A 21,167-nucleotide genomic window follows, 5' to 3' on the forward strand; every position below is an offset into this window, starting at 1 on the left:
TTGGGGTTGATTGGTCCCACCAACTCCAGGGGAGAGTGGTCCCTGCAGGGGCTTCTCTGTCCATACGAATTTGGAGTTTCAGCACAGCAGCAGGGCTTCACCGGGCAAACCAACGGTCCAGGAGTTGCAGCAGGCGTCCTCTTCAAGTTCTTATTCGGTTCCTTCGTCCAGTGGTCGACTCTGCCTTGCAAGCCAAAAGCCTTGCCTTTTATTCAGTTCTCTCCCATTCATTCCAGCCTAGCTGTCAGTCACCCAGCAGGGTGGCTGTCCTTGCCGGACAGTCAGACGGCCAATCACTACAGAGTGCATTTGGGTCTCCTATGAGACTAAGCACAGGGAGTTTTGTGCACCTCCCTCACTTCCTGCCCCCGCCAGACACCCTGGAGCCAGAGGTGGGCTTCACTCGTGAATTCCCCCCAAGGCAAAGCAAACAAAGGGACCAAACCTGGTTTGGCGCACAAGGTAAATCTCAAGAAGGACCTTTACACAAAGAAATGGCAAAAAAAGAAGACCACGGCCATTTTGACAAAAATGGCACCCATGGGTGCTTTACTGCATCTGCGAACGCAGCCCGCGGTAAATGCACACCATATTAGTTAAAAGTAAACTACTGCCACCAGCCATTCAGTGTGGAATGGGTAAAATAACAAATGTTACATGAGAAGCTAGCCAAAGGGGATACTAAGTAACCCCTCCAGCACGCTATTTTAAGATAGTGTGTGCTGGGTCTAGAAAATTACAAATGTAAGTAAAGACAATTTCACTTTACTGTTCTGGGAAACAGTAGTTTATCCCAGAGAAGGTATTTAAACCTTTGGGAAATCTGGAAGACTTCCCTGTGCCACTGCACTGAAGGTGCTGTGAGACGAAATGTGAAAGATGATGCCTATGGAGTTTGTCAGTCTCCATAACCAAAAGAAACAGAGTTCAAAAATTGCATTCAAATACATCACAGAGTAGGAAAAAGGGTCTCACTCTCACCAGGTTAGAAAAATTAAGTGCTCAAAATCTAGCAAAGTTGCTGGAGGTCTCTAAGGTGGAGGGAATTGGCACATTGCTGAGAATTATCCCTAACACCGCCCTAAAGCGCAAGTGTAGGGTGGCAGAGAAGAAGTGGAGGGCATCAACCACAAACTGGCCTGCCGCTTGCTTTAAAGACGATACAGACTCTCTGTCCTCTCGCCTCGGCAGCCTCTAACAACTCGGCCGAGCTTTTCAAAATGTGCAAGGAGCTGCCCAATCCTGCTGCAGTCTCTACCTCTCCTGTTCCCTCCCAGTCCCTCTGCAAGGCCTTGGCTTCTCATTTCACCACTAAAACTCAGGACATCCTGTCCACTCTCTTCCTCTACTTCCTCTGCCTCCATCTATCTTTTCAGGCACCACCCTGCCCTTTTCTCTTCTTCCTTTCTCCTCCTTCCCCCGTTAACTCCTGACGATCTTTCTAGACATGTCCAATCTATGAAAGTCTCGTCAAAGCAGGTGCTCCCCTGCTCCTCCAGAGCCATCAAAATCCACATTGACACCCTTGGTTGATTTCTGCAACCACTCTTTTGCCACTGGAACCTTTCCCTTCCCCTTAACCACTCCCTTCTGCACCTTATTCGGAACGCAGGGTGGCAATAGTAAGACAGACACAAGTGACCACAGTTTAAGGGTGTTTATTGAACTTTCACATGGGTGAGATAAACGCCCATCTAAACCTAAATCTACAGACAGGAGCAAGCTATGACCATCAAATAATAATAATATTAATGAAGTCCTAGTGGAGTATTGTCAAATTAAAAGGGGCCTATACTAAAAAAACTATTTCCAATCCTTACTACTAATTTATAAATATGGTGGGGTGATGTTCATGAAAAAGAAAGAAGTGTTCACAAAATCATATGTCAGTATGCTCTGGCCGTTGGCCTCCCTGCCAGTGTTTTCAGCACCGGACAAGGCGGGTCACTCGAGCTAAGCACACACTCTGGCTTCTGCGACACGAGGATACAGTTCAATTTCCACAGTTCAGGACTTTCTATGTCTGCGGTACAAAGAAAAGTAAACGTTCTTCTCCTTTTTCCTGTATTCACGTAGGGTGTTCACCCTGAATCCCCCTCAGTCAGGCTCAGATCCTTTTCAACTAAAATGTTCCAGGTTGGATCCCCCTATCCCGGGCTCAGAACCCTCTCACACCAATGTCAGAGAATTCTTTCTCGAGTGACTCACGGTTCACCCCGGATCCCTCTCAGCCAGGCTCAGATCCCGCTCAATTAGTCTCCCTCAGCTGACCTTTGATCAATTGGGATGCATGTTAGACTATCAAAGACTTTCGAATGTGCACAGGATTTAACTTGACCCGTTGCATGACCACTTTGATCTCAATATTCCTTTTTCTCACACTTGGCATCAGTTGGATACCTAATAGAGACTTTCGAAATGAGCGCCCACGTGGCGGCCTACCATTCTGTGTATGGTATCTTTGCTTGGCCTCCCCAAATTCAAAGAATCCTGTTGGTTTTCAGTTATATTTTCGTCGCTCATCGTAAACGCCTCACACACTGTCCTCCTTATACAAAATTGCCACTTGCAACCTTGGTTCAAAACACAAGCTGGTTTGGTATCAGTTTCTCCGACTCACCAGCAGTGTTGTCCTTTCTGATACCGCTTTGCTGTAGGAGCCAAGGACAGTACCACAGCGGCAGTCGTTCCTTCCCGCCTGGGTTATCGACACGGGAGAGCCCCGGGTACCTCCGATACACTGTGCAGGTTTGATCAGTCTTCCTTCCTGGTCTTCGGTTTCTTAACTTTACAAGGCTCAGGAAAGTATCGGTTTTTAGAGGTCAAGGGTACTTCCTTCCTTGCAGCCCTTGCTGGTCTCGCAGTCTTTCTCCTTGTATTAAACTGCCATCTTGGAACTGCTGTCTCCTCGTGTGTTTTGCCTCGCTTAGAGTGTGCTTTCATGCTCCGCCTTTTATCCATGTGGGTAAGTGTGATGGAAGTCAGGTGTGTGTAATAATCCGTAATTGTTAGGGCGAATTCTCTCTTTAGGCTGAATTTCCTAACCTAGTGAGTCCCCCAGCAGCTTTGCTGGATTTCTGGAGTTTGTTTTTTTTCCTGCCAAGAGTGAGACTCTCTTTCTCCCACTCTTGGACATGATTTATGGTGTTCCTTTGACTGTTAATGTGTTTTATGGGCTATGGGGTCCTTTACTCCATAGGGTCTCATGTGTTTTTACTATGTGTGTTACACAGCACCCTCTGTGCAGTAACACATAGACTCCATACCCTGGGACTGACTACTGTCTCCCAGGGCATGTAAAGTCACCATTGGCTTTACTAGTCCCAAATTATTAACAGAAACCAGTACAAACCATCATATTGTGGACGTACTGGTCGGGGCAATTCGATTGCCCCGGGGTCTGTTAGTTTAGGGGACACGTCTCCGTCCCCCCTGATCGAGTTTTGGCTGGTGGCAGTGGATACTGCTTTTTATATTCGACCGCGAATATTTCCCTACGGGATTTTCCCATTGTTCGAGGCTACCAACTTCAATTATTTAATTCTCATAGCCTCGAGCATACCGTCGGTTTATTTAATTAATATTAATTCGCCGGTTGGTATTTTTTGCCAGGACTCGATTCTAAAATGGCGTTTGTGTTCTCTTCTGTGACTCCAACCCAAGTCGAGCCCTTTGTTCCACTTTTTGGCTGGCTTCTGCACAGAAGCCTCCAAAAGTGGTGCCACTCTGTCTGGGTACCACAGGGAGTGCGGGAGGGGGTTTAGGCACCCTGGACTGAGTTACCTTGGTAACTCAAGTCGCACTCTTGTGTGACACTTAGCATGTTTGATTGACAGCTAGGCTGAGTGAATGGGGGTATGCTGCATAAAAGCAGGGCTTTTGGGACTGGAACTTCAGAAGTCGCCACAGGACCTGAGAATCCGACGAGGGAGAAGCTGAGCCGACCTACCACGACGACACCATCGCTGGAGCCCTGCGGAACCGACTCACCACTTCCCGACGACAGAGAAGATCCCCCGGCTGGAGAGGCTTCTTCCCCCTGACTGGTGGGCACAACCAGTTTACCTTCTTCTCTTCGCACTCCAGACCGGTTTGTGGTCGAACTGCCCGTGCCAAGCACCCCGGCAGCCGGATAGCCACTTACCACAGGACCGCGAATCTACGGACTGCTACTTGTACCTGAGAAACTCCGCGGCTGGTTTCTTCCCTGGCAGTGCAACGGACTCCTGTCTTCCTCCCCGGACGACGCACCGACTTGCATCCGCTGCCAGGAACAACTGCCCCCGCTGGAATGTTCTCACCACTTTAAGGTACCGTGTCCGCCAGGCCTCCCTTTCTAAAGATTGCTACAATGTAATAATAACCCCTTAACCTTCTGGACTGGGCTGGCCGCCTTGACCCTCTAACTGGTCCCTTTCTTTGGTCCAACTCCTTTTTGAACCGTTACAAGACTTTTGTGCACTGCAACCGTGTGACCTTGGACACATTTCGTTTTGATCCTCTTAAAGTGGATCCGGCCTACTGACTCTGAATTCACGGTGTTACTTTGCCTTCCTCTCTTGTTGTGTTCGTGAAAAAGTGTTGGAATCTGTTTCAATTTATTCTCTGCTTTTCTCTCCCTTTTTAAAACGAATTATTAGAGTGCCATCTACGTAAAGCGCTCACCGCTGTCTGAAAATAAGTGGGGCTTTACTTAAGACTTGTCTAATATTCTTTTAAGGGAGTGTCTATCTTTTAGTGACCGTGTTTTTGAATTGCTTACTATTAGTGCCTGTGTGTTTTTCTAGATGTGGTTTTAAATAAATAATTATATCTCTTTTACACCAAGCTCTGGTCAGTGTTTACTTGTTCTATTGTGTTCGCTTGACCTATTGTGAATACCCTGTATACTGCCTAACTCTTCTTGAGGGAAGTCTGACTGCTAAGCCACAGCTACCAAGTGAATCTGTGTGGTACAGACTGCTACCAAGTGGGTTTACTGACAAACACCTGTAGTCCTAAATCTTTTACAGTGCTCCCAGAGGGAACTGCACAGGTTTCTGCCTAACAGTAATTGCCTGAGCTAGCCTGACCATGGTATTGGGACATGTCAGGATACGGCTCTCGTGTTAGTCCGTTGCCGCTCACGGTGGGCTGTCGTGAGAAAGTGTTTGTATTGGAGAAGGGGCGCTGGGCTGAGTTCCTTAGTGTCCTGCTGCACTGGTCCACCCCTAGGAACTGGATCCAAAAGCGATGCCTGTGTCCTGGCTACCTGGATGACAGATCCCTGGGGACTAGCGGGTGAAACACCTTCAGGTTTCTCGCATACCCCCTTCTTAAGAAGCCTTCTGCCGATCCTTCCTCTCTGGCGAACCATTTCCCGATCTCCATCACTCCTTTCCTGGGCAAACTCCTGGAAAAGCTGCCATCTCCCAGCTTAATCTACACACTGAATCTGTTGGTTGTCTCCATGACCACCAGTCCGGCTTCAGAGCAGCTAGAAGCACGGAAACTGCTCTCCTGAACACCTGTGAAGACTTTCTCGGCAATGATAATTCTAACCTCCCTTCTGTCCTCATTCTCCTTGACCTATCCTCTGCTTTTGACGCGGTCAACCAAGCCATCCTGCTCAATTGTCTCTGAGACAAACTGGATATCTCTGGTCAGGCCTTTGCCTGGTTGACCTCCTTTCTAACTGATCGACCCTCCCAAGTCCAACTTGGGTCGGTCCCATCTCTCTCTCTTCCCTTTCTCTCTACTTGTGGTGTTCCCCAGGGGTCTAACCTCTCTCCCTGGCTATTTAACCACTACCTGGCACCTCTGCCCCCCTCATCTCTAACTTCTGCTCTAACTTTCAGTGTTATTTGGATGACACCCAGCGCTCCTTCAGGCTCCCCACAGCCTCTAGTGCTCCTACTCTCATACCAGACTGTCTGTCCGTTATTCAGGAATGGTGTGCCTCCAACGATCTCTGCCTTAATGCCAGTAAGACTGATATCCGCCTCATTGGGACTCCTTCTCCCGCCTTCCCTCTCTCACTCTGGCCGCCAACCCTGGGCGCTCTACCACCTGCTCCTTCCAGTGAGGTCATCTTCGTCTCCACCCTCTCCTTCTCCTTTCACATCTTTGACGTCTATAAAAAGTCACACTATCGGCTGCACCTCCTCAGAGGTGATCTTTTTTTTCACTTTCCTCCAGAATCTCCGTCTCCAGATCCCTGGTCCTCTCTAGGCTGGACTACTGCAACAGCCTCTTTTTAAATCTGCCTGCCTCTAAACTTCACCCTCTACAACTTATCTAGAACAGGACTGTGAGACTTGTCCTTGTCCTCAAGCCAGGGATCGTATATCTCCAGCCCTGAAATATCTCCACTGGATCCCTGTGGCTGTGAGGATCAAGTTCAAGACTCTCCCATCGTCCACAAGGATTTCTGGAGCCGGGGACCACACTACATCCAACTTTCTCTACCTAAGCATCGAAGGGGCCATTCGGCACCGAGGCAGAAGTCAGCAGCAGAAGGCAGCAAACCAATGAAAGGACAAATGCATAAGCATATATGAAGGTCAGAGAGAGGGCGAGACTTCGTCAACGGAGGGAGGGGGGTTCAAAGAACCCCCGAAGCACACGGCTGAAGGCACAAGTACATAGTCATCGACGCGTGCTGAAACATGGGTCAGCGGAGGCCGTCGAGGCGCAGAATGCCACAACCACTCCCCGACCACGGACAAAGAGCTGCAAAAGTCATGCAAAGCTGGCCCGTCTACGTCAACCGTGACGAAACATTGTAACCAATCCACAGGCCCTATTATCCATGCAGGTCCTCTCGTCCCTAAAGAGGGTCATCACCCAGCTTGATGCAGCTTTGATGAAACCAGGGATGCCAGCCTTACCACCAACTCAACCAGCGATACCACAGGTACCACAACACGCTCCGGTCAGACCCAGGTCTACTTCGTGGGGAAGATCAGCAAGGTCCTCCCCTTCTGGACACAGGTTCACATCATGGGGAAGATCAGCAAGGTCCTCCAGGGGTGACTCGCAATCCAGGTCAATTTCTCTGTCTCCCCCTTGGCCCCCAGCATCCCCTCAGCACTTCGATCAAAACGCAGGGGCGGGAGTGGGTCACCCAACACTAACCTCTCCATCACGCAAAAGGAGCCGTACCATTGCACCACTGATCCGGTCGGTGCCAGAAGTGGTGGAACTAAACACAAGACTACATCCTTGTCAACCACTCAGAGAAGGGACGATGATTGGGACACAGATTCCCTCCAGGAGTTTTCGCGGACAAGGAATCGGCAAAGCCATCTCTCCCTGACAACATCAGAGTTCCATTCTACGGTCATGAGGGCGTGCAAGGAGTTTGGCCTCCAAGGATGAGAAGGAACGCTTTTAATTTGACCACAAATCGAAGAATCAGCACAGCAAGCAGCCCTCCGAACAGACCAAACAGTGACAATCCATCCCACTGCACGCTGGGAGGGAGGATCTCCAGGTTCGCCCTAGACTGGAGAGAAATAACGAAGGACAAATGGGTGCTCAATGTGGTAGTAGACAGCACCTACTGGAGTTCAAACAAACACCCCCTCCCAAACCTTGAAACCACCAACCACAGGCGCACAAAACTGCACTCCTATGAGAAGTGCAGCTCATGCTGTAGAAAAGGGACATAGAAAAAGTCCCCAGGGTCTATAGGGGAAAGGGAGTGTACTCCTGATACTTTGTTGTCCACAAACCGGACAGAAATTGGAGGACCATTATAGACCCAAGGAGGTTGAACAAATTTATAAAGCGCCAATAGTTCACTATGATCACATTACAGCAGGTCATAAAAGCAATGCAGCACCATGACTACCTCGCGTCCGTGGATCTCCAGGACGCATACTTTCACATACCCATCCACCCAGGGCACCGGAAATACTCCGGTTTGTGGTCGGAAAATCGCACTACCAGTAAAAGGTCCTGCCACCTTCACAAAGTGCTTCCCGCCGGTAGCAGCCAGCCTGTGCAAACAAGCTTATTGTCTTTATTGAGACAACTGGCTCATGCGACCCTCATCCAGGCAGAGAGCAGTCTTCTATAGCAGTGACAGTGGGCCTATTACAAACATTGGACTTTGCCATCATCTACAAGAAATCCTTCTTGCGGCCGTCAAAGAGGCTCATATTCCTGGGAGCGGAATTCTCCACCGACAGCCATGGGTCTGTCCCTACAGCGACAGATTAAATACTCTTGCGGCCCTACTAAAGATTCTCACACCGAACAAAGTAAAAACGGTGCGACAATGCATGCAGCTGCTCGGAATGATGGCGTTGTGTATACCGCTGGCCCCACACTGCAGGCTTTATGAGGCTGCTCGGTACAAGAGTACCTGGCAGCAAACTGGTCGCAGACCACCACATCATGGTGGGACAAAGTGTGTATCCCTCAAGCTGCGCTCACAGCTTCTGTGCTGGGCGAACAAAGCCAATGTCTGCAGGGGGAAACCGTTTCAAGCTCCAACACCTGACAAACCTCTGGTTACGGGCGCCTCCCTCCATGGGTGGGGTGCTCACATGGACAAACTACATGTCAAGGGACTATGCACGCCCCAGGAGGCATCCCTACATATAAATGTACTCGAACTCAGAACGGTTCGATGGGCAATCAAATCATTCCTCCCGATACTGGAGAACCAAACGGTCAAAGTCCTCACAGACAACACCACCACAGCGTATTATCTGCGAAAGCAAGGGGGAACGAGATCCAGGGCATTGTCCAAGGAAGCTCAACTGACATGGCACTGGGCCATTGCTCACTGGATCAGCATTCAGGCATGCCACCTCCCGGGGATACAGAATCAGACAGCCTCAGCAGATAAATGACCCAGAACCACGAAGGAGAGCTCGACTCCTCGACAATACAATCACTGTTCCAACACTGGGGTTGATCAATGGCAGAACTATTTGCCACGATACACAACAAGAAGTGTGGCAGGTACGCCAGCAGGACGCCCTAAAAGGGCTCAGTGGGGAACGCGTTTGCTTTTCCATAGGACGGCATCTTCGCGTACTTGTACCCGATCCTACGCAAAACAATACAGACGCTGATTCTGCACTCCTGCAAGGTGATCGTCATGTCTCCAGACTGGCCTCTAGACCTGGTACTCCAATGTCGTTCAGCTCTCGAGTTACAGACCCATCAGGCTCAGCAATCACCTGGACATCATAACGCAAGGCAAGGGGAACCTTCTGCATCACAACCTCCAATCACTTCGACTGATGGCGTGGCTCCTGACTTTGCAGAGTTCGGAAACCTTTACATATCACAAGAGGTCCTAGCTGCAGCGAGAGCTCCCTCCACTAACAAATCATACTGCCTGAAGTGGAAGCGATTTTGCGAATAGTGCAAAACCCAATGCCAGCAACACCAGGAAGGGCTAAACCCATTCCGGGTGACGCCACAGGATATACTGCCATACCTGCTAGGCCTGGACAAACCAGGCCTTACCCACAACTCCATTAAAGTGCACTTGGCGACCATCTCTAGGTACACCAGACACGAAAAAGATGAACCTCTAAGGACGCAGACTCAAAGCATTTCCTTAAAGTCCGTTTCAGCAGTTTTGCACCATCTCTAGGTACACCAGACACGAAAAAGATGAACCTCTAAGGACGCAGACTGAAAGCATTTCCTTAAAGTCCGTTTCAGCAGTTTTGCACCAGTAAAATGGCTATCTCCAGAATGGAGCCTCAGCACCGTGCTCTCAGGGCTCATGAAGAAACCATTTGAACCCCATGGCCTCTGCACCACTGGGATACGTGTCATGGAAAGTCGCCTTCCTGGGTGCTGTTATGTCAGCTAAGCGGGTGTCGGAGCTGCAAGCCATCGCAATCAATCAACCAACCATACTTGCGGTTCCAAAAGGACAGGTTACTTCTCATGACAAACCCACGATTCATTCCCAAAGTATCCACAGATTTTCACAAAAAATCCACGATAACCTTAGCGGTTTTCTTAGGCAAGCTCTCATCACCAGCAGCGGTGGCATTACACTTGCTCAACCTCAAGTGAGCGTTAATATGCTATATTGACAGGACACAGTCCTTCAGAAACCCAACGCAACTTTTCATAGCGTATGGCCCAACGAATAAAGGCAATGCTCTATCCAAACAAAGGATAGCAAGGTGGATTTCGTCAGTCAATGTCTTCTGCCACAAGTCAGCGGGGAAGCCCTCTCCAAGCTTCCCCACATGCACATTGGACAAGAGCTACATCGGCTTCGGTGGCATGGTGGTTGAGGGTCCCGGTCGCAGTCATCTGCCAAGCGGCCACCTGGTCAGTGCTGCATACTTTTACGAGGCACTGCTGCCTGGAGAAGCAGCTTGCTGAAGAAGTGCAGACAGGGAGAGCAGTTTGAGAGCGCCTGTTCGCTCCTATGGATTTGCAGTAAGGTGTGCTGGGTGGCTTTTACCTGTATGCACCTCCAGTGCCTGTATACTGCTACATAGTCTATTCACAGCACGTGTATCTATGAAAGATCCAATGCTGGAGAAGGGGAAAGTTTCTTACCTGTAACCCCTGTGCTCCAGCATTGGTATCTTTCATAGATTCACATGCTGTGAATATTCCTCATCGTCAGGCTGGGAATCCTCTGTGGGTGCCTGAAAGAAGATGGCTCTGTGAGGTTTCTCTGCATTCCACACGTGCAGAGTTTGCCCACCAGGTTGCTATGGAGGTTTGTGTTTAATGGCTAACACTGATTGACTGGCCATCTACTGTTTGAATGCTGCATGTGCATGCGTGGCTACATTTCGGTTTGGCATAGAAGCTGACACTGCACCAAAAACATTGTTAACTGCTGGGATTAGATCCAGAAGTATCCAAAGAGATGACTGACCCAAGGACGATGACGGAGGCTCTGTTTAGGACTCTGCAAAACCCATCAGTAAAGCTCTGCCTCTCTCCTGATCAGAAAGGACCATATCAGGTGCTCCTTTCTCTTGATCCAGTGAGGTCTGTTTGATTCATTCTTCAGGAGGTTTATTTTGTGATTCTACAACTGTTAGGACACGACAATGCTGATTGATCTCTGAAATGGAACAAAGCCTATTTCTTATTTCTCTGTGTGACTGTTGTCTCTGCTGCACCCTTTGTTTAATGCTTCATCTGTTTAGCGGGATCCTAGTACCATTCATCCGCTGTGGAGACCTCCAGTGGCATGTCCTGCTGCACTTTCTGCAGACCGTGATCCCTCACTAGGGCCACTTGTAAAACCAGTCACTGAACCTCTGTTTCATTGTCTGCACATCTTCAGGGATCCCCCTGACCTCAGTTGGGTTTGTTGGCTGACATTTGCGACTTTCACTGTTGCTGCTCTTCGGGAGATTTTTGCAGGGTCTGAACCTGAGCTGATTGGCACCAACCTCTTCTTTAGAATCTCCTGTGGGTGGTCCCATTATTTCCCTGTGGGCGTTTGTTCTATTCTTACCTGACTGTAGAACACCCGTGCAGCGTCCGCCCAACCAGAACTGAGTGGGGACTATGCTTTCTGGTGAATTCACTACTCCCCATCATGGAACATGGAGTTTGAAGTTCGGCTTCTTAGAGGTTCCCTTGTCCAGCAGAAGGTCTTCTTTGGGCTCCTCTTGTCAGTTGAGTCCCGTGCAGTCTTCTCACTTATCACCATTGCATGACTTAGAACCATGGACTTTGCTATGGGGACATGGCAGAATATTGATTTTGGAGTTTCAAGTGCTGGCTGTGGTCTTTTAGCTTCACTACACATCCATTTGGACTTTGTGGCACTGAGAGTATATTTCATGGTCCTATTGGATAACTATTCTGTATTCTTGTCATATTCTAAAAAGTTCCGATAATGTACTTGCGTGTAAATATTTTTTAATTCCTATGCACCAATTTATTACAAATGTCACAGATGACCCTAATAATCTCAAGTGTCCGATAGATGGTTCAAGTGTTTTTATTGATAGCACTTTAAAATGTACTTTACACTGCTGTTGAGACTGAAGGTAGCCGGGACTAATGGGCATTTCTAACTGGTCCTTCGACCTCCTGTGGGCTCCCTCCATCCTAACCCAGGCTTCCCGAGCATCAAGGGTTAGCGCAAATCCTAGAGATCCGTACCCCCTACTGCCTAGTTTATCCGGGAAGTCCTAAAGGCCAGGGCCTTGCCTAAGTAACGCCTTCCTGGGCTTCTTAAGGATGTCCTGCACTAGGAATCCGACAAGGATAGCCTCAGTGATGTTCCGCTTGGTATCATCTATAAGAGAATACAGAGGGCTTCTGTAGCGATAAAGTGTGCAAACTTATTTGCTGATTCCCTACATGAACAGATATGCTACATGACAGCAATATTTTCCAACTGGAAAAATAACCCACCTGTTGAGGTTTTATATCAAAACATACCCATACCATAAGTTGGTGTCTAGCAAGTTCATATTTTATTTGGAAATTCTCAATATGTAATAAATCAACATTGTCGGGAACCAATACAAAAATTCAAATGTCCTGTTACTTGTAAGTCGTGCAGGGAGTAAAAGATATGACCTTATTCAGTAATTCAGTCTCTTTTCCAGATAACTCTCTTGAAGATAGATTAATGCGTAATCATTTGTTAATTTTGGGGATTTTTCTCCTCAATTGTGATCATGTTTTTACTCCTTGTTCTATGTCTGTTGCATTTAATTTTGTTTGTTGCACCCCTTTCCTTTGCATCCTTGTTTTCTAAATGTAGGTTCTTCTGTTGTTGTGTGTAGGTCTGTAATAATTTACTTTTTGGGGGGCAACTGGGGCCTGGTTGCATATATCTTTTAATTTCTGCTAATTAGTTTCTTTTAGGTGTTATGCATTTGTAATATTGGTACTGACGGTATGTGAACCTTTCTCTCCTCTATCTACACTCGCTGCATCTCAGCTAAGTGATGTTCGGACACTACTTTCTTTTGAGTCATTTGAATGTATACTAGTATCATATTTAGATTGAAAAGTATATGCTTAGTCTAATGTATGGTCTTTTTCATCTGTGAAGAAATTATTAGTTTTCTTTAGTTTAATCTCATCCTGAAAGACCTTCAATATGTCACCCTTGGTATTTTGTTTCTTGTTGATAGTCTGGTTTGTCTCTTTTTCACTTTCATCCTTTAGTTTTCATCTTCAACATTTTGTACATATCATTTTTGCATGTTCGATTAGTAATTTTAGCATGCTCATAAAGGAACGAGTATGATTTACATCCCTCAGTTCTGATAATTCTGTATTATCTTCATAAAAATGAGGGAAAACAGTTATACTTAAACTTATCAGTATCATATTGTTTTCAAGATATTGTTTCAATGTTAGTTTCCAAAATTTAGTGAATTATTTTTTGGGACAAATATTTGCAGGGGGAAAACGTTTCAAGATCCAGCACCCGACAAAAATATCATTTTTTTTTAAATTCTAGATTACAGTGCATGTCAGTACTACCCAGAGGGACAAGCAGGGCTTTAATGCCCTTAACCCTTCTTTTTTTTAATAAACACCTTATTATTGTCTTGCAATAGGCCTATGCATGTTTCACTCTGCTAAGGTCTTCGCTGTAGATGTGCACTTGTTGAGGGCCAAAAGATTAGCATATTTTCATGTCACTACATTCAAACAATCACAGCAAACAAAAGCGGTTTGAAAAAAGGAAAGGTACCTTATACTATGAATGATCTATTAAAAATAGTACTTGGTGAATCCTTGTACATAAAATTAATGGATTGTCTTTTTGTTTCTTTATTCCTCGAGTTTTCTTTTTCAATCCCTTTGCAATAGAATTTTAAGATCTAACCTCACCATTGACAGTGCACTTGTCTATTTATTGCATAGGTTATAAATGGATTAATCTTTGTCTAATCATCAATGCAGTACCCCGCTAGCCAGACCCCACAAAATAAATTGATTAATTGCATAGTGTTTCTGTTATATTTCCATGGAAATCTTCGGATCTACTTTTAACACGTTTTCATGAGATAGGCTGCAAATTCCATTGCATTTCTTTTGCCATAATCGAGAATTACTCCTGCTACTGCCATGTTTCTCAAATCATTGTAAATGTGGGAAAATAATATTGCCATCGATCTTGGAGTTATCTTGCTAAACACATAACAAAATTAGTTTAGTGGACCTTCTGACTACAGTGATATATATATATATGGACAATTATTTTTTGTATTCGCTTATTGTATCATTTTCTTTTCTCTTTCCTTGTTTTTAGTTGGTGGAGATTATTCTGTTTTGCCTTCTGCTATACTTTTACAAAGAGAAAAATGCAAACTATGTTGTCATCATCCTGTTTCTGGTGGCGCTGTTGGGTAAGTAAGATTTACATTCATATTGATGTTGCTATCTTTAACGCAATTGCCTATTGTCTGAAATGAAAATCAATTAGAAATCTGCAAGGTGTAAGATGTATATAAAAGTATGTTCAATGTCTTATTTTAATTGTTTTGAGCACAAACAAAACAGGGGTGGTGCTTGATGGCAAAGTCTGACATTTAAAAAGCTTTTTAAAGCAGTTTAGAAGGCCAACTATATGAATCATCATCAACCCAAATTGAACCATACCCCATGTCTGAAATGGTCCCGCAGCCCAGCATCCAGAGGTTTTCTGAATAGTAGATCTGACAGGGTTTTAAGAGGTCCTGCCATAACGCCACTGAATGAAATATAGCTATCAGATTAGCAGAAACTGGGTCACAGCAACTAAGCGCAATCCCTTAGCCCTGTAGGACGCCCCCGTGCACCCAATAGATAGTTAATGTACCCTTTAAATAGCTAAGTGCCCACAAATGGATTGCCTTGTTGGCTAAATAGGCTACTATGTACTGCATCCTTGTCTGTGTGTGTAGACCATGCAGATGTTTTAAAACTTGGAGGGAAATAGTACAATCACGTGGGTCCAGCCATTTGCCTCAGACTAGCCGCAGAGCAGCGTTTGATTTGTAATTAACATTTTTGGATTGCATGACACATACCAGCTGATGAAGGGGTAAGAATAGGAACATAAACCAGTCATAGGGAGTTAAGGACATTAGACATTTTCTAACACTGAGGCCAGTATTTACATATTTACAAATGACATACAGTAGTGCTGAGGGCAGAATGTAGGATAGGTGGGTTGGGAGGTTAGTTCGGATAGCAGGATGTCTGGTGCGGGGGGGGGGTGAGGTTGAGTGGCTTCCTTCATTGCAGATAGGTGGAGTTTCAGTCTCATTTTGATCTGTTCCACTGAAGGAAATGAATTAGATGTCAGAGTGTTGCAGTGGGATGGGGCAAGTATTAAAAAGGAGGGAAAGTGGGAGTAGGCACCAGAAGAACAGTAACAATAGGTTTTGAAGAGAAGCATTGAGTTTGAGAGGGAGAGTAACGTGAAATGCATTCAGTGAGGTAGTGGGGGCAAGGCCATGACTGGACGCAGTCCTACAGATAAGGAGTGTAACAGTCACTTTTACTCCCTAAAAATAGGTGAATATGCCCCAAAAATAAAACTAGGGAGTAAAAATACACCCCAACAAAAATAGGAAACACACATAGGAGCCTATCATTCTGCTTTTACCCTCACAGCTTCACCTATAAAGCTGGATCAGTAGTGTGTGTAGTGCCACAGAATGAAACTCTACTTTTATATTTACCTGATCTGAAAAGGTAAAAATATATCTACTGATGTGCTGACATAACTTGACGAAAATAAAGAATTCTTACAAAACATTTCTGTTTTACAGTGATTTTTTTTACTTGCTTATCCAATACTCCCATTGCAAATGGGACTTACTTTTTTACTCCCAACTTAAAAAAAAATAGGGAGTACAATACTTGCACTCCAAAATCTTATCTTGAGCACTGACTGGACGTATAGTTTAATAGCAGGAATTTAAAGAGACATTGGTTTTGCATGGAGAGCCAACCAGCGAGGGTGGGGGGGAAGAGGATCTGGCAATTTTGAAAAGAGTACATGCTGAAAAGTTGAGGACTTTGGGTAGAGCAAAATATTAGAGGGGCAAAACAAGGAGAATGCTCGCTCAGTGCCCACTTTCCTGGACACAAAGGTAGAGAATAAGGGTTTTAGTTAATTGTTTTGTGAGGTGTGGGTGGATTTCTCCTACTGTTTAGGATGTTGAATCTGTGATGACAGAGGCCATGATGAATTGATTGAGTTTAACGTCACTTTACAAAAGAGCCCCAGGTTGCAAGCCCTGAATGAGTGGGTGAGGTCAGGAGAGAGTGGGTTTGGCATTGGAAGCATGGAGAAAGAGGAATTCCATCTTAGAAGAGTTTGGAATGAGGCAGCATGAAGCCATACAGGGGCGGATGGTGGTTAGGCAGTTGGTTATGCATACATAGACTGCAAGGGGAGAGGAGAATGATATCTGGGTACCATCAGTGAAGAGGTGATAGTTAAACTCAAAGGCAGAAATGGTTTTACTGAGGGAGAAGGTTATTTAGAGTGAAGAGGACTGATCATTGAGGAACACCCACGGGAATAGGTGCTGGATAGAAGGTGCTAGAATCCCTTGAGAGCGGTCTGAGATATAGAACACTCAGTGAAGTACGGTGCCCTTGAAGACCAGGACGGAAAGTGTTTGAAGATGTGAGGAGGGATGATCCACAGTGTCAAAGGCGGCTGAAATGTATAGAAGGATGAGAATAGAGGAGATTTGAGAACAGAGGGTAGAAGTGTTAGGAAATATTTCCTTTTTGCTGTTTTCCTCCCATAGACCTCTATGGACAGCTTTCTTTTGTGCTCATTGTTATGGCATACTGATCAGTCCATGAGAGCTGAGATACTGTCTCTTTTGGGATTTCTTGTATTTTTACAGCTGCACACAGAACGCTAAAAGTCTGGTTAGGATACTTTTTATCCTTCTCTTGAGTTACAAATACAATGTGTCCAATATGGGCTGCTGGCTGCAGATATTGTCCTACCGTGTTTTGAACCTTTTACTCGTGCACTTTTGCAATTACCTCAAATGGGTAATAAGAGTGGTTAGCACTCTAAGAATGCCGGCCCACAAGATGTTTGCTTGTCCTTTGGCCGTATTGTTCTTTCGTCTTCTTCCCACTCTTTGTGTTATGGAATTGCCTTCTATGGCATGCCCTTTCCCAGGGAAAGCTGCTGCTGTCATGGGCAATGGAGTGGTCTGTATGTCAACCCGGATGTGAGAGCTTTAAGTGTCTGGTCACAGTACACATCATGATGCCAAATGTTTGTTGTTGGGGTTGTGGCCAGTGTCTATCCATTATTGGATAGCCAGTGCCGGTTTGAGTGGTGCAGATCCTTACCACAAGGCATACATTAGGTTTAATGTCACCAGAAGTTATTTGTACCCAAGACAAAATGAGCATCAATATAGCATTGTTGTTTACCGCTGAAGTAAAACATTAGTGAGATGAGTCAAGCCTTGCAAATTCTTGTAAAATTTGCTAGACCAGCAGGTCGAGTAACTTAGTTTACCTACTCGACCTAAAAGAAATGCACTCGACACATAGCAACGGATAACAAAAAATGAAAATGTGCTTTCTGTAAATTGTCGCATTTCACCACAAACCCGCTTTATGGTTGACGCATGGCTGCCACCCAGAGGCCAGCCATGCACAGTGAAACTTAAGTTTCAAACATCCCCTGAAAATGGTAATCATGCACCATAAAATCTACTAGGCTATGTGATTGGGCAGTGTGATGAATTTGACTATTTATATTTATATAGCGCACAAGAAGTCCACGGGCATTAAGGTGCTGTTACTTGCAAGAAACTTAGTTACACAGGTACAGGCATAGTGGCGGTCGTTGATACATTATGAATACTACAGAATATCATGCTGGTGTTGAGACATTACAGTTGGTCATTGTGTTACAACTTATGCATTGGGTCATGTGGTGAGTATTCATGATAATGTGCGGGGCCTTATGTGAAGAGGATAGTTTACATAAGGCCCCGCACAATGTCATCACTCTTTCCCTGAGGTAGCTTCTCCTCATGTGGCCAGGGGATGTCAGCCGCTACCTGATCCTGGGGGTGGCTATATGAGGGCGGACCACATAGGGGAGGCAACCATCAGGGGGATGACAAGGCATTGTTGGAGGAAGTCATCTACCCCCTTCCCTTTTAGTGATGTTCCTACTCTTCCTCATGCCTTAATAGCATATTGTAACCCTGTCCCTCAAACCCTTACCAGGTCTACTTCATACAGTCCCCAGCATCAGACAGGGAGTGACTGAGACGAGGAAGAGGCAGGGAGCAGTAGAGATTACTCCCAGTGAGATCTATTGAGAGTTTCCTCAACATTATAGACACTGTGACCGCAACTGAGACGAGAAAGAGGAACTGAACAGTGAAGATGACTGAGACCAATAAGCTCAGTGGTCTAGTCTTTGGAAGGTGCTCCATTCTGCCGGGAACTTTAAATTCACTGCAGCTGACAGACGGTATGAGGGAGAAGAGCAGAAGCTGGGTAATGCCGCAAGCCACAGAGAGACCGGACAACACGCTATGGGAGTGAACGCCATGGAAAGCAAAGCCGAGGTGAATCCAGGAAGCAGAGTGACGGAGAGCTTGCCGCCTGTGTTGGAAAGGCATCAGGAGCTGTGCAGAGTAGCAACGAATGCAGCAAAGCTACAGCGGCTAACTGGACACATGCTGAGCCAACAAGCTGCACACAGAAGAAACGAAGAGGCGCGAGAATCATTCAAAGCACACAGTAATGCGAGAGAAGACTGACAGGTTACCGGGGTGCCTAAGAATGCATGCCGGTCCGTGAAATTAATGAGAGAAATGCTTAATGAAACCTGTGAAGGGTTTAACCTTTCCTTAAACCATACCACATTGGGTTGCTGGGAACATACCGGAAAAGGGGAAATACAATAAATACAAGTACGAATGTTAAATCAAACTTTGTTAAACTGGAGGTGATAAACCAACAGTAGGTAAATATCTTTTTGTGGGCAAGAAGAAAGATAACCGCATACAAGTCCTGGCAGGACAGTATACCAAGCAGTGTAAAGCATTTCTGGAGGGATTGCACGTCAAGTGATTGAAAGATTGCATAAAAGTCCTGGCAGGAGGGAAAGTGTTGAAACCTTAGCAGGAGAGTGTACCAATGATAGTTAAATGTTTGAAAGACTGCATCCAAGACCTGGCAGGAGAGTACACCAGGCAAAGTCAAATGGTCTGCAGTGGAAGAGAATCTCAAGGCAGGCCCATGCCCTCAAAATTGTGAGTTGTTTTCAAGGTGGAGAGGACCTGGTAGGGGAGAATACCGGGTAACCAAGGAGTCGGGACCGGTAACCAAATTGTAAATATTGGAAAAAGGAACCCAAGGAGGAGGTTTTGGGTTATTTTGAATATAAGGAGGAATCTGGGGAAGAGACCCATTCCCTGGAACTGTGAGCACACCGAGAGGAGGGAGTTACCCTATTTACTTACAAGGAACTTGCTTATTCATTGTTTGAACTTTTGCATATTCTTGAAAGGGAAGCTGGGGAAGGGAGCCGTTCCCTGTAGCTATAAACCTTGCCCATTTGGAACGCTTTGGTTTGAATCATACCTCTATGTTGGATTTGAACATTTGAACACTTTTGAGAATCAGAGACCATATCCTTTGCACCTTAGAGTTAGTTTAGAGTGTGAGGGCCAGAATATGATTACAGACACAGGACATATTTTGCTTTGGACAGACATCTTGTCAAAGGACAGACCCATTCGTTTTTGCTTGCGGTAGGCAAACGCCTCCTAGGTTAGGGTTAGTGAGGCATTTTCCAAACCTTTCCTGGTTTGATTAAAAGTTTATAACCAAAACTGTAAAGCTCACCTGATATCCACGGGGACGCCACTCAGCCGGTCCGGACTTCCGACCACTTCAAACCCTTCCCTGGACTTGCTCAACCAGGCACTGGGCCTGAAACAAAGTATTATCAGAGGTCAATTCCCTATTGGTCTTGCTTGTCTGGCCCCCCCTTTTCTTCCCTGGGTCCCAACCTTCCCCCGGACCTCTCCTCACCTTGTTTTTTGATGTGGGGCGCTCTCCGTCCTGCCTTCGATGCAGGGGTGCGTTGGGTGATGCGGGCTGAGGGTGCCTAGTTGCTTCACTGGCACGGGCCCAGTGGACGGGGCTTGCTGCGGCTTCAGCCCGACCGGTAATTGGATTGAGTCTTACAAAAGTTCTGATGGCTCTAGTCCCTTTAATACAGTGTCTTTTTTTCCTTAGGTGATGAAGGTCTTGAGAATGGTGATGCACTGCTGAAGTAAGTAGGAATGCAGAGCGTGATGCCTAGTGGCTTCCTTAGCACTAACCAATGTTCGTCTTTTCTGTGTCCTTTTAGGTGCCGCAGTAACCCAGCATGGAAGCGAGCTGAAGAGATGAGCTGCAGTGAGAAAGCGCGATGTGCGGCGCCTCTTAAATGTTTTGCGCTAACCTGATGTGTCTTTTCCCCTTTTTCAGATCGCTGGGATGCTCCGGAGCAGAAGTTGTCCGATCGATGGGAGTTCAGGTAAGGATTAAACTCTATTTGCAAATTCGAGAGAGCTAAGTATTGCAGAATGCTTACTAACGTCTTTTCTTCTATACTTCTCCCCTTTGGTAGGGCGCAGCGTGCCGAGATGGAGATGATTCTGCCGTAGGAATCCGCAAGACTGGAAGAGCTGGACAGAAGTTGGATGCTCTTCGAGGTGAGTATTGGCAATTAAGTTCTTATTCTTGCAGGTACGCTGGCGCTGAAGAAAGAAGTGGGCCTCTTCATGAGATCCGAGCACGGTGAGTGTCACGCTGCAGGTGCAGAGAAACGCAAAGCATGTTTCTCAGGCTGGGTGTGGTTTAAATAGTCTGTAGGTATCCCAGGTATCCCTGGGCTGAACCACACCCGAAAGACTAGACCGCTCATCCAGTTCAAGGAACTGAATTACATGGGGGCATCCATTGCCCCATACTACATTGCAAGTCGAATACTAAGTGGATCTCAGGACTGTGTGTGAGCTTGGTGCCAAAGGCGCCAAGTCTGAGTCCAAGTAGGTGTCTGGGGAGATGGAGAGGCCCTTAGGGGCCGACTAGGTGGCCATGACCTGGCTCCAGCCTGATATGCCGGGGGGCTGGTGGCAGGAATCGTGACAGCACTCTTTCCCCCCCCAAGGCCCCTCTCAAGGTGGCTTTCCCCTCAGGTCCCGGCTTGT

The 21,167-nt window shown here is 46.3% G+C and overlaps 1 protein-coding gene across 5 annotated transcripts in view; it reads left to right on the forward strand.

Moving 5' to 3' along the window:
• The window catches only part of NIPAL3 (NIPA like domain containing 3), a 429,324-nt gene that overhangs the window by 202,765 nt on the left and 205,392 nt on the right, over nucleotides 1–21,167 (forward strand). For all 5 annotated transcript variants that reach the window (XM_069622701.1, XM_069622704.1, XM_069622703.1 and 2 more), the window contains one exon: nucleotides 14,222–14,318. In XM_069622701.1, the coding sequence (XP_069478802.1) occupies nucleotides 14,222–14,318 (97 nt within the window). The remainder of the gene's footprint in view (nucleotides 1–14,221; nucleotides 14,319–21,167) is intronic.

The sequence above is a fragment of the Ambystoma mexicanum genome, chromosome 11 (assembly GCF_040938575.1).
Source record: "Ambystoma mexicanum isolate Mex_15411 chromosome 11, UKY_AmexF1_1, whole genome shotgun sequence".
In the NCBI taxonomy this organism is placed as follows: domain Eukaryota; kingdom Metazoa; phylum Chordata; class Amphibia; order Caudata; family Ambystomatidae; genus Ambystoma; species Ambystoma mexicanum.